General features: G+C 35.0%; 1 protein-coding gene and 1 long non-coding RNA gene across 22 annotated transcripts in view; one reads left to right on the top strand and one right to left on the bottom strand.

Moving 5' to 3' along the window:
• SOX5 (SRY-box transcription factor 5) overlaps positions 1-12,661 on the bottom strand; it is a 1,038,891-nt gene that overhangs the window by 413,405 nt on the left and 612,825 nt on the right. For 3 of the 21 annotated variants that reach the window (XM_009180371.4, XM_009180377.4, XM_009180376.4), the window contains exon 1: positions 5,632-5,786. The exons of 14 other annotated variants lie outside the window; for them this stretch is intronic. In XM_009180371.4, coding sequence (XP_009178635.1) covers positions 5,632-5,669 — 38 coding nt within the window. In that variant the 5' untranslated portion in view covers positions 5,670-5,786. 4 more of the 21 variants (XM_003906113.5, XM_009180374.4, XM_009180375.4 and 1 more) reach the window with 4 other exon arrangements.
• LOC116268969 overlaps positions 1,266-12,661 on the top strand; it is a 34,644-nt gene continuing 23,248 nt past the window's right edge. Inside the window, exon 1 of the long non-coding RNA XR_004176277.1 lies at positions 1,266-1,341. This is a non-coding gene — a long non-coding RNA (uncharacterized LOC116268969). The remainder of the gene's footprint in view (positions 1,342-12,661) is intronic.

The following is a 12,661-nucleotide window of genomic DNA, read 5'->3' on the forward strand; positions in this document are numbered from 1 at the left end:
CCTGGGTAATTCTCATGAAGTACAGATTAAGGTTCAGTGGTTCCAAACTGGCAGCATTCAAATTGGGTTCATATTTGGGTTTTTTGTTTTGTTTGTTTTTTTAAACCACCTGTCCTAAAACGACATTGTTTATGCTAATTATCTTTGTTTATGCCACAATTCTGTTTGTTTACTACATTCTTTTAAAATACCATATCCCTATAAACAGTTCTCACCAGAATTCTTCTAAATCTTGTTTCGGTCTGGTCCTTCTCGGCAGCCCACTGAGCAGAATGCAGCTCTACAATGAAGGCGCAAGAGCTGGGAACAACTTTGAGTCTCTGACTCCTCAGGCTGGCAAAGGGAGGGAGTACTGCTGAGGTTTTACTCTCAGGCTCCAAGGGAAAAGGATACTGAATGTGGAGAAATGCAACACCCCCCATTGGACAAGCAAAACCATACGCCACAATATCTCCAGAGAAGATGTGTGAACTCTCAATTAGTAAGTAAAGAAAAGAATAGACAACACTAAAGGAAAGAAAGAACAGCTTCCAAACTGCAGGAGAAAACACAGAGGTCAGAAAGAATAAAAAGGTCTTCTCCTGAACCACTATCAGTTCCTGATCACAATGAAGGAATAGTGGCATTCTCCTAAAGCATGTCAAATTTAAATTTTTTTCCCACTCTAGCAATACCACTTGATCCTGTTTATCTACATAGTAATCAAATTTCACATTTAACACAAATGATGATGCTATCAATCAATGAAAGAGAAAGAAGGAGAGAATGAAGGAAGGAAGGAAGACTTTGTTGTGTTTTTGTCCATTTCTTGTTCAAGAAAATTTTCCATTAGGAAGGAGATATTTCATGCTTTGGCTAAACCTTTAAAAATCTTATTATCTTACTGCCATCATCGGAATCAGAGACGTGGCATATTGGAACTATACATGAGTTAGTACAAGAGAAAAACTTAGATTAGTTTCTTTCCCAGGCTGTTGGATAACCCCATTGAAATTATAAATGAATAACAAATTATGAAAGAAAACAAAACTCATCAGTTATACTTATTTAACTAATCTATAAAAAGGGAGATAGTCAGCCTCCATAATGCACATCTGCATTATACAATATACTCATTAGGTTGCTGAAGAATTGATAGTGGAAAGAAAACAGACAATAAAAATCAGCCTTTACCCATGAATGTAATTTTGCTTTCTAAATGCATTATGAGTGCAATTCATATGAAATAGTTTCCAACTCTGTGAAGGACTAATGTGCTAAAGAATCAGAACAGGTCTTATTATCTGCCTCTCATGTATGATGCCTATACAAGATTTTTTGCCAAAAGCTTCCTAAAAACAGGTAAATACTTTAACATGTGCTTATTATATTTGAGAAACATAAGATAAGAACACACCAACATGTGAAGTAATCGTAATATTTGCACATTTCTATGTCTATCAAACCTGCTAAACACTGAGCAGTACACAATGTCACCTGACATTTAACCCTTAATTGTTCTTGGTAATCAGTCAGGTCTCCTGCCAAGTCTTCAGGACAGTATTTCACCATGAGTGTGATAGAAATGTGGTTTATGAACTGCCTCATGCAAGCTGCATTCCAAACCAATGTCTTAGCTCAGTTAGCTTGCAAATTATTGACATGGTAATTAAAATCTATACTCAGTTGTAGACATTGTCTCCTCTACAAAGTAGTAGTAAATAACAAATAAATAAAATTACCAAAGGCTATCAGAACATCCTGAAAACATAATATCAAACTTACAGGTTTACAGTTGCCATTAGGTGACAGAATGTGAACAGATAACTTTTCTGTGATTCACACCTAGAGTGTGCCTGCTAACCTGAATGCACTTATCACTCGTGAGCACAATGGATTTTTTTGTTGTTGTTGTTAAAGTTTTTAATTAAGCAAAATATATCTGTGTAATAAATATTTCATTACTATGGTCAAACTTTGGGTAACTAAAATACCACTAATGTCAAAGAGTAGTTTTTTGCAAATGTCCAGCAGTAGCTTTTCATGGAATTTTATGAATTAGTTTGTAAAAGGATCTGATGTATATTTCTTTCTTCAGAAAAATACTGAAAAGTTTCCTAATAAGAAAAATTATTTAGTCAGCATGACCAGAAATAAATTTGATGGAAATATGAAGTAAATAAGTTAATTTTTATTGCAGAAGGTTTTACTATTGTAGTGTTCCTTTCAACATCTAGAAAATCTGCTGTCTGTTGTCTGTACCAATTTGGGAGAAGCAATCAAATAGGTGATACTAACAACCTAATTTGCATAATCCCACGACTTTCAATCCCAACTTTTTTCTTCTTTCTAGACATTATCAGAATTGTCTTCTTAAGCAATCATCTTACACTTGCTATTTAAGTTTCTAACATAAAGCAATTAGAAACTGTAACGAGTAGCTTAGACACAAAACTATTATATTACAACCAAAGAGGACAGATAAAATAAAAAGGAAAGAAATAGAATATTGAGAAACTATCAAAAATGGCTATTTTACTTATCATGAACAAACTAATATTGACATTTAAGGCAAATATTTTCATTTCTTCCTTGGAATATCAAAAAATAGGTGACATTCTCAAAGGAAAACCTTAAGTCACAATTTTTCATTATCTACTTTCAGTTAAATATATACATTTATTGACTTCTTTTAAATATTTGGGGAGACTTCGGGCGTTCATTCTAATGATGCTATTACTCACATTTAGACCATGTTGCCAGCTATGTTTTCTCTAAACGGTAAAATGTAAAAGAGTTTCCTTACGAATAATCTTTAGAACATATACGCCCATTTGCTTCCCACCTGGGAATTGTGTTTTTCAGTAATCATAATCAGTCTATCACAAGGATGCTTGAAAATAAAAATATTTCAAGTTCTTTACCTTTTAGAATCACTGTTCTATTTGCACTACCTCCTGCATATTTTTAACAAACAATGAAATTGTTACTACTTCTTAACTATTTAATAACTGCTTGTTAGTCTGAGAGTACTGACCATGTTCATTTCTAGTGATGATAATATAGACACATACAAATCTGAACCCAAATTTTGATCCTGATATTTAAGTTTTGAATATTCCTTAAAGTTCAAATAGTCTACAGGCTGGGAAGAATAAAAGATGGACAAGACTCTACCAATGAAATTAGTTAAAAATGATCACATAAAACTTTTACAGTACATGAACCCCAAGCAATTTATTATGTTCTCTAGATCAAAGTTCTCTTTTTCACAAAGAAATTTAGCAGTCTTCTTTTAGATTTCTAAGTTTAAGCGGAAAATCATCTATAGCAAGTGATTCAACAGAATAAAACTTAACAGTCAATAGAAATGACCTATTTATTCAGTGAAAGTTGCAAACAGTTGAAAAGGCAAAAAAAAAAAAAAAATCTAATTATATTTGATAGTTTCATTACATCATAAATACCTCCTTTGGAGAATATAAATATTCAATATTGTGTCTACATGATATACTGTATCATGCATGGGTGCCTATAGAGACACTCACCCGTACAAATTCAATGTAAACAAATAGTAATGATTTGCTGACATCTTTGTATGTATTACCAATTACAGCCACAGGGGAAATTATTAAGGAACGTTATATTGTACGGCATTTTTCAGAATTATTTTAGATACTAATATTTCTAAATTTGATAGTCATACTAACAACCCTATTGATTATCACTTGCTTATTTAATTAGCTAGTTAGAAAAGCATGCCTCTGGGTGAAAAAAAAAATGAAATTCCCACCAGGAGGAAAAAAGATGTTAACAGATTTGAGCATCAGAATAGGAAAGGGAAAAGTTTAGTTTAAAAAGAGATAATTGAAAAAAAAAATACAAATAAAGTTCACAGCAGGAAGCTTGCCTATATAGAGAAATAGGCTGCAGCCTGTTAATATGTAACTACCTTTTTATAAGTACAATCTGTTAACAGGCTTACAAATCAGTCTCAGAGTTGTATTTGCAAAAAGTATAATTAGAATTAAAGAATATTATCATTTAAGTGCTACTCTGTGCATTCTAGAAACCTTAACTGTGTTAAATTAGCAAATCGCTACATTAGGTAATGTATATATGTATTTGTATGTTTCACTACGAATAACTTCAACATCTACCTATGAAATAAGGCTATATTTGCAAATAAAAGCTCACTCATTAAAGAGTTAATATATAGAACTGAAAATTTTAATTCAAAACTGTAAAGAAAGCTCAACCATTCGCTGGCATTATCTAGTAAAGATGCACTTTAATTATACAAAAAACACACAGAAGAAATCAAAGAAAGATGACAGCACTGAAGTCTATATGTTGGCTATTTTACTTTCTTCCCTGATTTGATACTGGCCTCTCTAATATGTGACCACATTCAAGCGTTACTTTATCCTCAATACTCTTTTTCTCTTCCATTGCTTCACTTCTAGAATGTTTTAATCTTTGTCCTTTCTTTTTTCGTCTTTTCATATCAAATTCAGTCGTTTGAGCGATGAACAGCTTGACTTAGCATATTTTTAACCAGCTGGTCTAGCACCTAGCTTGCATTGCATAGTCAGATACAACAAATGTTTATACAGAAGGTAGCTTTCATGAAAATGAAAAAAAGCCTGGGTATCATGCATCCTGGCTTTTTTTAGCTTTTTTTTTTTAATTCACCATACAGAATACAAAGTTTGAATTCTTTTTAATGGCAAACAAAATTCTATTTATAGTTCAAAAAAATGAACTTATGCTGGGATAAGAACTCAAATTTAAAAATTGCAATGTGTACTTATAGGAACATTAAGAGGGCTAAAATTCTTTCAAAGCCCTGCTTTACTTGCAACAACATCAAATAAAAGGATGTTGCAGATACTTCTCTAAATAGGAACAACTTAATTACAAATACACTATTCCCATCATAGCAAAAGGGGAAAATACAGTAAATTAAAATTCAGTGAAGACAGCTAACACAAAAAGTGGTCACTAAAACTTAGAAAGGGAACAGCCCCATTTATCCACTTTCCCCCCCTATTTTTGACACTTATGGAGTAATCTAATATAGCGGTGATGTTAAATTTTCTTTGGAGGAAAAAAAAAAAAAAAAAAACGCTCTCTTATATCAACAAAAGGTCATGTGCTTTACTGAGCAGCTTCCAAAGTTTTACGGAAGGATCAAATACGAACTTATAGCCTCCGTTTAAAGCACCACTAAAACCTTCTGTCACCCTAGAAATTACATGAGACCGAGATGCTGAAAATGGTAACATTCTGCACAAAAGCATTTTTAAAAGGTGGGGAGAAAACAATCAATGAAGGAAGAAAATAAGAGAGTGAATGAGAAAGAGAGAAGCAGCGAGTTGGGGAGAGAGAGAGATGCTTAAGGTTCATTTAATTTGCTGTTACAGGACGCAACCTGAAAACATTAGCAGAAATCCCGGAGACTTTGCAAATCAGTTCAATTTGGTCCGGGCAACCACAACAAAAAAAAATCAGCTAACAAGATTGCAGAAGCCCAAGCTAAAAGCTTCTCTAACAAACACGTTTTGGGAGAGCATCTTCCAATGATTCAGAGACTACTGTAAAATGGGAGAGTTGTACTTCAATATATTAGGGGGAAAAAACTGTACTCACCTTTCAAACTCCTGAGGTAAATCAGGGTCAGTAAGCATGCTGGAAAAGCACAATTTCCCTTTGTCACAGCAGCCACCTATGATCGTCTCCAACTGAACCTGTCAAGTGAGTCCAAACCTTCTAAACCAATTGATTTTCTCTCTCTCTCTTCCCCCCCTCCCTCCCTCTCTCTCTCTCTCCCTCTCTCTCTCTGTCTCTCTCTCTCCCTCTTTCTCCCCCCCTCCTTTCCCTCCTCTCCCTCTCCTAGGACTCCTTGACCAGTCTCTTAAAGGGGCAGTGCACTTCCAGCAGCCGGGTCTGGCTGCTCCCCCCTCCGCGGAGCCACACGCTCCGGCTGCAAGGCTCTAGACAACCTCAGGGTGCCTGTCCTTTCCTTTTAATTCTCTCTTCTAGACATCACTGAATGTGAGAAGTCAACTCATTTAACACGTCTCCCATACTCTGTCTTCTGAATCATAAAACTCACACACACACACGCATAACAGTATGATTTTGTAAAACATATTTGCTGATTAAAAACCAAGTCTAGATAATAACAGAAGCTCGATTAAACTTCATTTATTAACTAATGAAGCAAAAAATTTAAATGTTAGCAATAGCATTTTTACACAAAGAATTGTTACTCCTTCTCACCCTTTTCTAGGCTCTCTCCGTTCACACACGGAAATACACGCACACATACACACACACACACACACACTCACACACACAACAATCGGGCATTGTTCTGAGGGAAGAAAAGCAACTTTGACAGATTGAAATATAGCAGAGGCCCCTTCAAGGAAACCTGTAAACAACTTGTCACTCACTCTGTCCGTCTCCCTGTTAGCTCGTGCTTTCCGCAAAGTGGTGCGAACGTCCTGGCAACCCAACCAAAGTTTCCTCAGCTCTAAACTCCATAAAACACGACGTGCGATGTGGAGGGGAATAGGTAACCGCATGCCAAAATAACACCCACGAGCGCACAAAAACCCAAAACGAAATCAAAACATAACAACAAAAAGACGCTACTAACAAACTGTCCTGTTTGGGATCGCTGGGGAGGTCAGGAGTAGGAAGCGCTCCCCCGGCTGTGGATCTCTTTAATTTCCTCTGCCCAGGCAGCCACAGATAACAAGGTGGACAAACTATGGCTTTACAGATTCTAAGCTGGCTGGCAAGGCACAGCCTCCATAGCAGTTCCAATTATCTAGATAAAAATCTGGCAGGCGAGAAAGGTAATCAGGTAATGTACCTTTGACATGAAATGACAGAGGCACATACACACACAGAGAGAGACACTTACACAGACATGCATGCAGAGATGGTGGCTGCCCCGTGCACCGCAGCATCTGGTCAGGGAGTAAGCACACACCAACACGAGATAGTGTGCATTCTTCACACACGCATGCACACACACATACACATACACACACTCAGTCACTCACACACGCTCTCCACTCCTACTGGGAGGGTTCATTCTGCACAAAAGGCTACATTACAGAGCCCGCCCCAATAAGGGAAAGAGAGGAAAAAAAAGCCTTCCATTGTTGAGAGGGCAGGTCAGTTGATTAGATTTTCTGTGGAGAATTCCACGAGGAAATTCCCTTCAAAGCCGAAGTGATTAACTGGGGGCTATTCTGGAAATGGAGCAGACAATGGCTCAATAGTCTGTACAGCCAATGTCCAGGCTGGCACTGAACTCACTTAAAAAAAAAAAATAAAAGCCAGACTCCCTGTTCTTTTCCACACATTCCTCCCCCCCAGCCCCCTCCACTCCTTCCAACTTCCCCTCCCAATTCCTTTTATTTTGCAGCTGGACAACATTAAGAGCCTTTAAAACCACAAGGGTTGACCCCACGGCAGTTTGATTAGGTCCCACTTTTTTTTTTCTGGAGACAGGCAGACAGTAAGTTTACTTTTTTAGACATTCACCATGATACATCATACACATATTCTGAAGACAAAAAAAAATCAATTATTAACTCATATTAGTAAATTTATTCTTCATTCAAAGCTTATACATTTTTGGACAAGTGGATAATAACTTAATATTTAATTCTATCATCAGGAGATATTCTAAAAATACACACACACACACTACAAAATCAATGTGGAATAAGATTTAAGCATGTCACTATGGAGTTAAGACACTAACAAAAACACAGAACTATGACCCACCCTGAAAAAGCTGTTAACAAGGGATGTGGCAAAAATGACTTGATGCTGACATGATTTTCACTTTCAGCAGTTGGGGAAGGGGGGAAGAATATTACTCACTAGTCTTTCTTGTTGTTAATCTCAAATTATGTTTTGTTCCAGCAACAACCTACTCCTACATAGAAAAATGAGAAAATTGTTGCCTTTATGTTAAATATCTATTTTTTCCAGCCCGTAAGGGACCTACGATCTAATACGCTCTAATTGATAATGTATACAAATGATAATGTATACATTATATTTTTCTTCATTTGTTAATGGCGGTTATGAGAATTAGGGTATAGTAGCTGCATAGCTATATACACTTTTTTAAAAATTTTAAAAAATTTGTCTTTATTAGGAAAAATCTTGCTTATCTGATATCAATAGAGGAAAAAAAGTAAAGAAGGAGGATGGGTGAGTTACAGGGAGCCATGGGAGCTGGAGTCAGGAAGAGGAGGAGGCGGGAGGAGAGGACGCAGAGAGAGCACAAGAAGGAAACATAGTGGCAGCATAAAGATAGAAACAAAGATAATGGCCATAAGGCGGGATGCTGAGATCCGTATGGTCCCAGCTGCTGTCTTGCTACAGCTACTACCTCTGGTTGTTTCTCTGAAACTCTCATCTAGAAGGTCAACAGAACAGGTAAGAAACAGAGTAGGAGTGTTTGAGGCCAACTATAGTATAAAGAAAAGATACTCATATTAGAACCTTCCTTATATTTGATTTCGATTTTATTGGCACTTAATATATGTATACATATGTACATACGCCAAATAAACACAAAGAACATATAAGAGAATTTTAAATGGTTTGAAAGTGAGTTTTTTGACTTTAATATATTCTGCAAACATTACTGTAGCCATTCAAAAACAAATTATTTCTTGCGCAATCATCTATGCCGAAGGAGTTGAAATAGACTAGGAACTAGACAGAAAATTTGCCAAATATAATAATGATCATCCTAATAATGATAATTTGAACTAATGGAACTCTAAGATCATAAGGAATTTTGTTCACATAAATTAGCTCATGGATCTTACACAGTGTAGAAAGGGGTAGGTATGTATTTCCCTAATTTTCCCACTGTTCAACTTGGGCAAACAGAATTTAAAGTCATTCAACTGTTAGTAGCCCCTCTGTTACTTGAAGCCACTTCTATCTATTTCACTTGTGACACCATAATGCAGAATAAACTGATCCTCCAGAATTTATAGTTAGATGAAAATCCCAAGATGGCACTCACATTTTAAGTGACCTGAAAGGCTTTCAGGTAATTGTTATAAAAAATAAAATTTATAAAAGCTGTCATTAAGCTAATACTGTATATGATGGTTTAATTGAATAAATATTTTAAAATGTACCTCTCTAAGCCATAAAAGTTTTCTTTCATTTGAATCCTATATTGAAAATCAGCATTTCTGTTAGACTTTAGAATATCAACAAAAGGAAAGACTGTTCCAAAATGTTTTGGTGAAATTTTGCCATGGGTTATTTTATTAAATGATCAAAATGATCCAATCAATACAATGTTCAATATTAAAATACTGTTAATTGAACCATCTTTTAAATTTTGCATTAAACGTTAAAATGTTTAAATATTAAATGTGTTCATGACTAGCACATATATTAAACGTAAATTCTTTTTCAATCATCTGAAAAGCTTAAGATATTCAATTGACTATAAATATTCTTTAAATCAGAACTAATACCCCAATGTGATGTTTGTTAAGGTTTCAAAATATATCTTTGTTGAGAAACACTTTTGCATTTACTTAACATCTATTAAATGCTTACCAATATGTTCAGTGCTGTGGCTTTAACAAAAGAGTTCAAAAAAAGTTATAACAATTCTAATTATATATATGTATATAAAACCAAATTTCCAATCAATTTTTTAGTATCCAAGCCTTCTGAGGCAGATGTAGTGAGAAAAGTTAAAACAAAAATATAAAAGCAAATGAACAAAAAATAGTGCTAAGAACTTAACTGAATAATACATAAAATGGTAAATAAATATGATTGACAAGCACAGATACACAAATAAAATATATTTTCAGAGATGACCAAAGTACAATAGAAACCCCAATAAAAGTTTTACATTGGATAAGTCTTTTTCACACTGCTGCAGCAGTATCATGGAAAATGGAATGAACATGAAAAAGTATGCTTTTGAGCTCATGTTGTTTCCATTGCAGATAGTAAAAGGGGATTCACACAGGCTAAGGAATATAAGATATGCTAGAGAACACTGCTGGAAAAGTCTCAAAGAGACTATCAAGAACTGTTAAAATCACAAACAAGTTATTTTCAAATGTAACCCCTTTTCAGGTATAGTTTCCAGCATGCATTCCTACTATTTTTGTCCTCATTTTAAAAGGATATATTTTCATTCCTCTATTTTAGATTAGAATCATTAAATATCTTCTATTTTAACATCTGAAATAAAAATATGTGGTCATAGGTGCAAGTTACATTTTCCTATTTGATATGTATTCCTACCATCAAGCTAGTTTTCACATCTCATAGAATTTGGAAAACTTATTGTGAGAAATAAAACTCTTACTATTATAATCACAATGAATTCAAAGCATATCAGTGTCAGACAATATTACCATTTCATTGCCTTCAGGTGACACAATGGGCATTAAGAAAATATCTTTTGCCTTTGCTGTTATTTACTTTGTCACAAAAAATTAAAATTAAAAAAGGACACTTCCCCTTTCAAAAAAAAGAAAGAAAGAAAGAAAGAAGCTTCCAACCAATGTACATCTGTGAGTCATTCACCAGATGCCTGGTGAGTTCACTATTGACCTATCACATGTAGCTTAAAACTCTTAGACTAGTGTCTTGTAATATTGGACCTCTTCAAAAAATGTCTTAGGCATTCTATAGCCTATCTTCTTTTTTAAAGATCTAAAATTCAGTTCCCCCTAATACATGTATGCCAAGGAACTCGTACAACAATAGCCTACAAATTCAAGGTCTTTCTAACTTCATACTCTTTCTATTGTCAGTTGGTTAGAATACACAGATGAATTGTTCTCAGATTGCATATTTGAAGAAACAGTGTTCTTCAGAAACACCTTCACCTTAGAAACTCTAGCTTCATACTTCTTTCAATGAAATGATGTCATTTCCAGTAACTGCTTTCACTGTATGATCTTATGATTTATCTTGTTATTCAGAATAGCTTGAAATAATTTTAAATAAAAGCTTTTATTTTCTGAGGAATTCCTATCTATATGATACATAATAAAACATATTATCTCATTTAATAGTCAAAACAACTATATGCGATATGTAGACTTATCCCAATTACGAATGAGCAAGTCCCAAAACTAGTAGGTGCAGGGCTGGAGAACATCCAAATTATTGATAGGCCATATTTCCTGCACAGTTGTTAAAGGCAATGAATTTTAGTTCATCTCAAATACCGCATAATGGCAATCAAGTATAGAACATACAGGAAAGTGCTTTACAAGTATGTTTCTACGGTAACTGAATGTCCAAATTTTGGACAAAGTTAGGGTTAGAAATGACTGTCCCATTTTCACAAATAACATAAAAGATAGTTCGTTCACACAATTAAAACAGAGAAGAATAGTATTCTTATCTCATTTGTAGTGATGACAATCACCAGAACTAGTACTATTCTTCATGTAATTTGGCTCTATTTTTAAGAATAATTTCTAAAACAGGTTTCCTTGCCGAATATAGTTACAATTTTTACAATCTCAGGTAAAACCCAGGGGCCAATTTTCTGGTCCCTATGCAACTCCTTTGCAATGGAATTTCTGTCTTATATAAATAATCAATTATTTCAGGCAAAGGTTGTCAATGAGGAAAATAAGACCTACTGAATTTATGCTTTTCAATTTTTTTTTTGCTCTCTACACTATCATTTCTCCTTGGGATACATGGTGATGTCTCATGGTTTGTTCATTTATGAGGATGAAAATGATGTAACTCAATCACCCTTGTGGTAAAAATCAGAAGGTTTCTTTTGAGTAAAAAAAAATTCATATAACCCATAAGAAGAAAAGTCATTCAAATGGGACTATACAAACAAAAGGGCTCTTGGCCACCAAACCTTTGGCATTGTAATTTTTCAACCTCAAAGGTAATTCAGGGAACATACTGCAAGGACATTTTACCTAGAGGTAGCAGCAAAGTGAAAAGTGGCACCATTATTTTGCAACAGTGTAGTTTTGTTAGGTAACATTCTTGTTAGGTAATGTCGATAAAATATTTTAGTAGACATCATTCAGAGAGGTTTTCCCACCACCAAGGTATACATTTCATTTTATTAACTAATCAGAGGAGAAATGAGAGTTAAAACTGATGAAAGTATGAAAATGTTTGAACAATTTCCTTCATTTCTGACTACATTTGTCTGTTCTCCATATTCTCCTTTGCTTGTATACTAAGTGAATGACAAATCTTATTCATAGTGAATGAGAATGTTACCTGTTAACAATGTTCAGTCTACTTGTATCTAGCACAGTATAGTGGAAGAAATTATGGCTAGGCTGAAAGTTAGGAAACCTGTACTCTAAGGCAGGGGTCCCCAACCCCCAAGGCCAGTACTGGTCCATGCCCTGTTATGAACCAGGCCACAGAGCAGGAGGTGAGCAGCGGGCTAATCCACCTGAGCTCTGCCTCCTGTCAGATCAAACGCAGCATTAGATTATTATAGGAATGCAAACCTTATTGTGAACTGCGCAGGTGAAGGATCTAGGTTGCACGCTTCTTATGAGAATCTAATGCCTGATGATCTGAGGTGGAACTCTTTAATCTCAATACCATACTCCCACCTCACCTAACCCTTCCCACTCCCATGGAAAAAATT

Source organism: Papio anubis, chromosome 9 (assembly GCF_008728515.1).
Source record: "Papio anubis isolate 15944 chromosome 9, Panubis1.0, whole genome shotgun sequence".
NCBI lineage: Eukaryota > Metazoa > Chordata > Mammalia > Primates > Cercopithecidae > Papio > Papio anubis.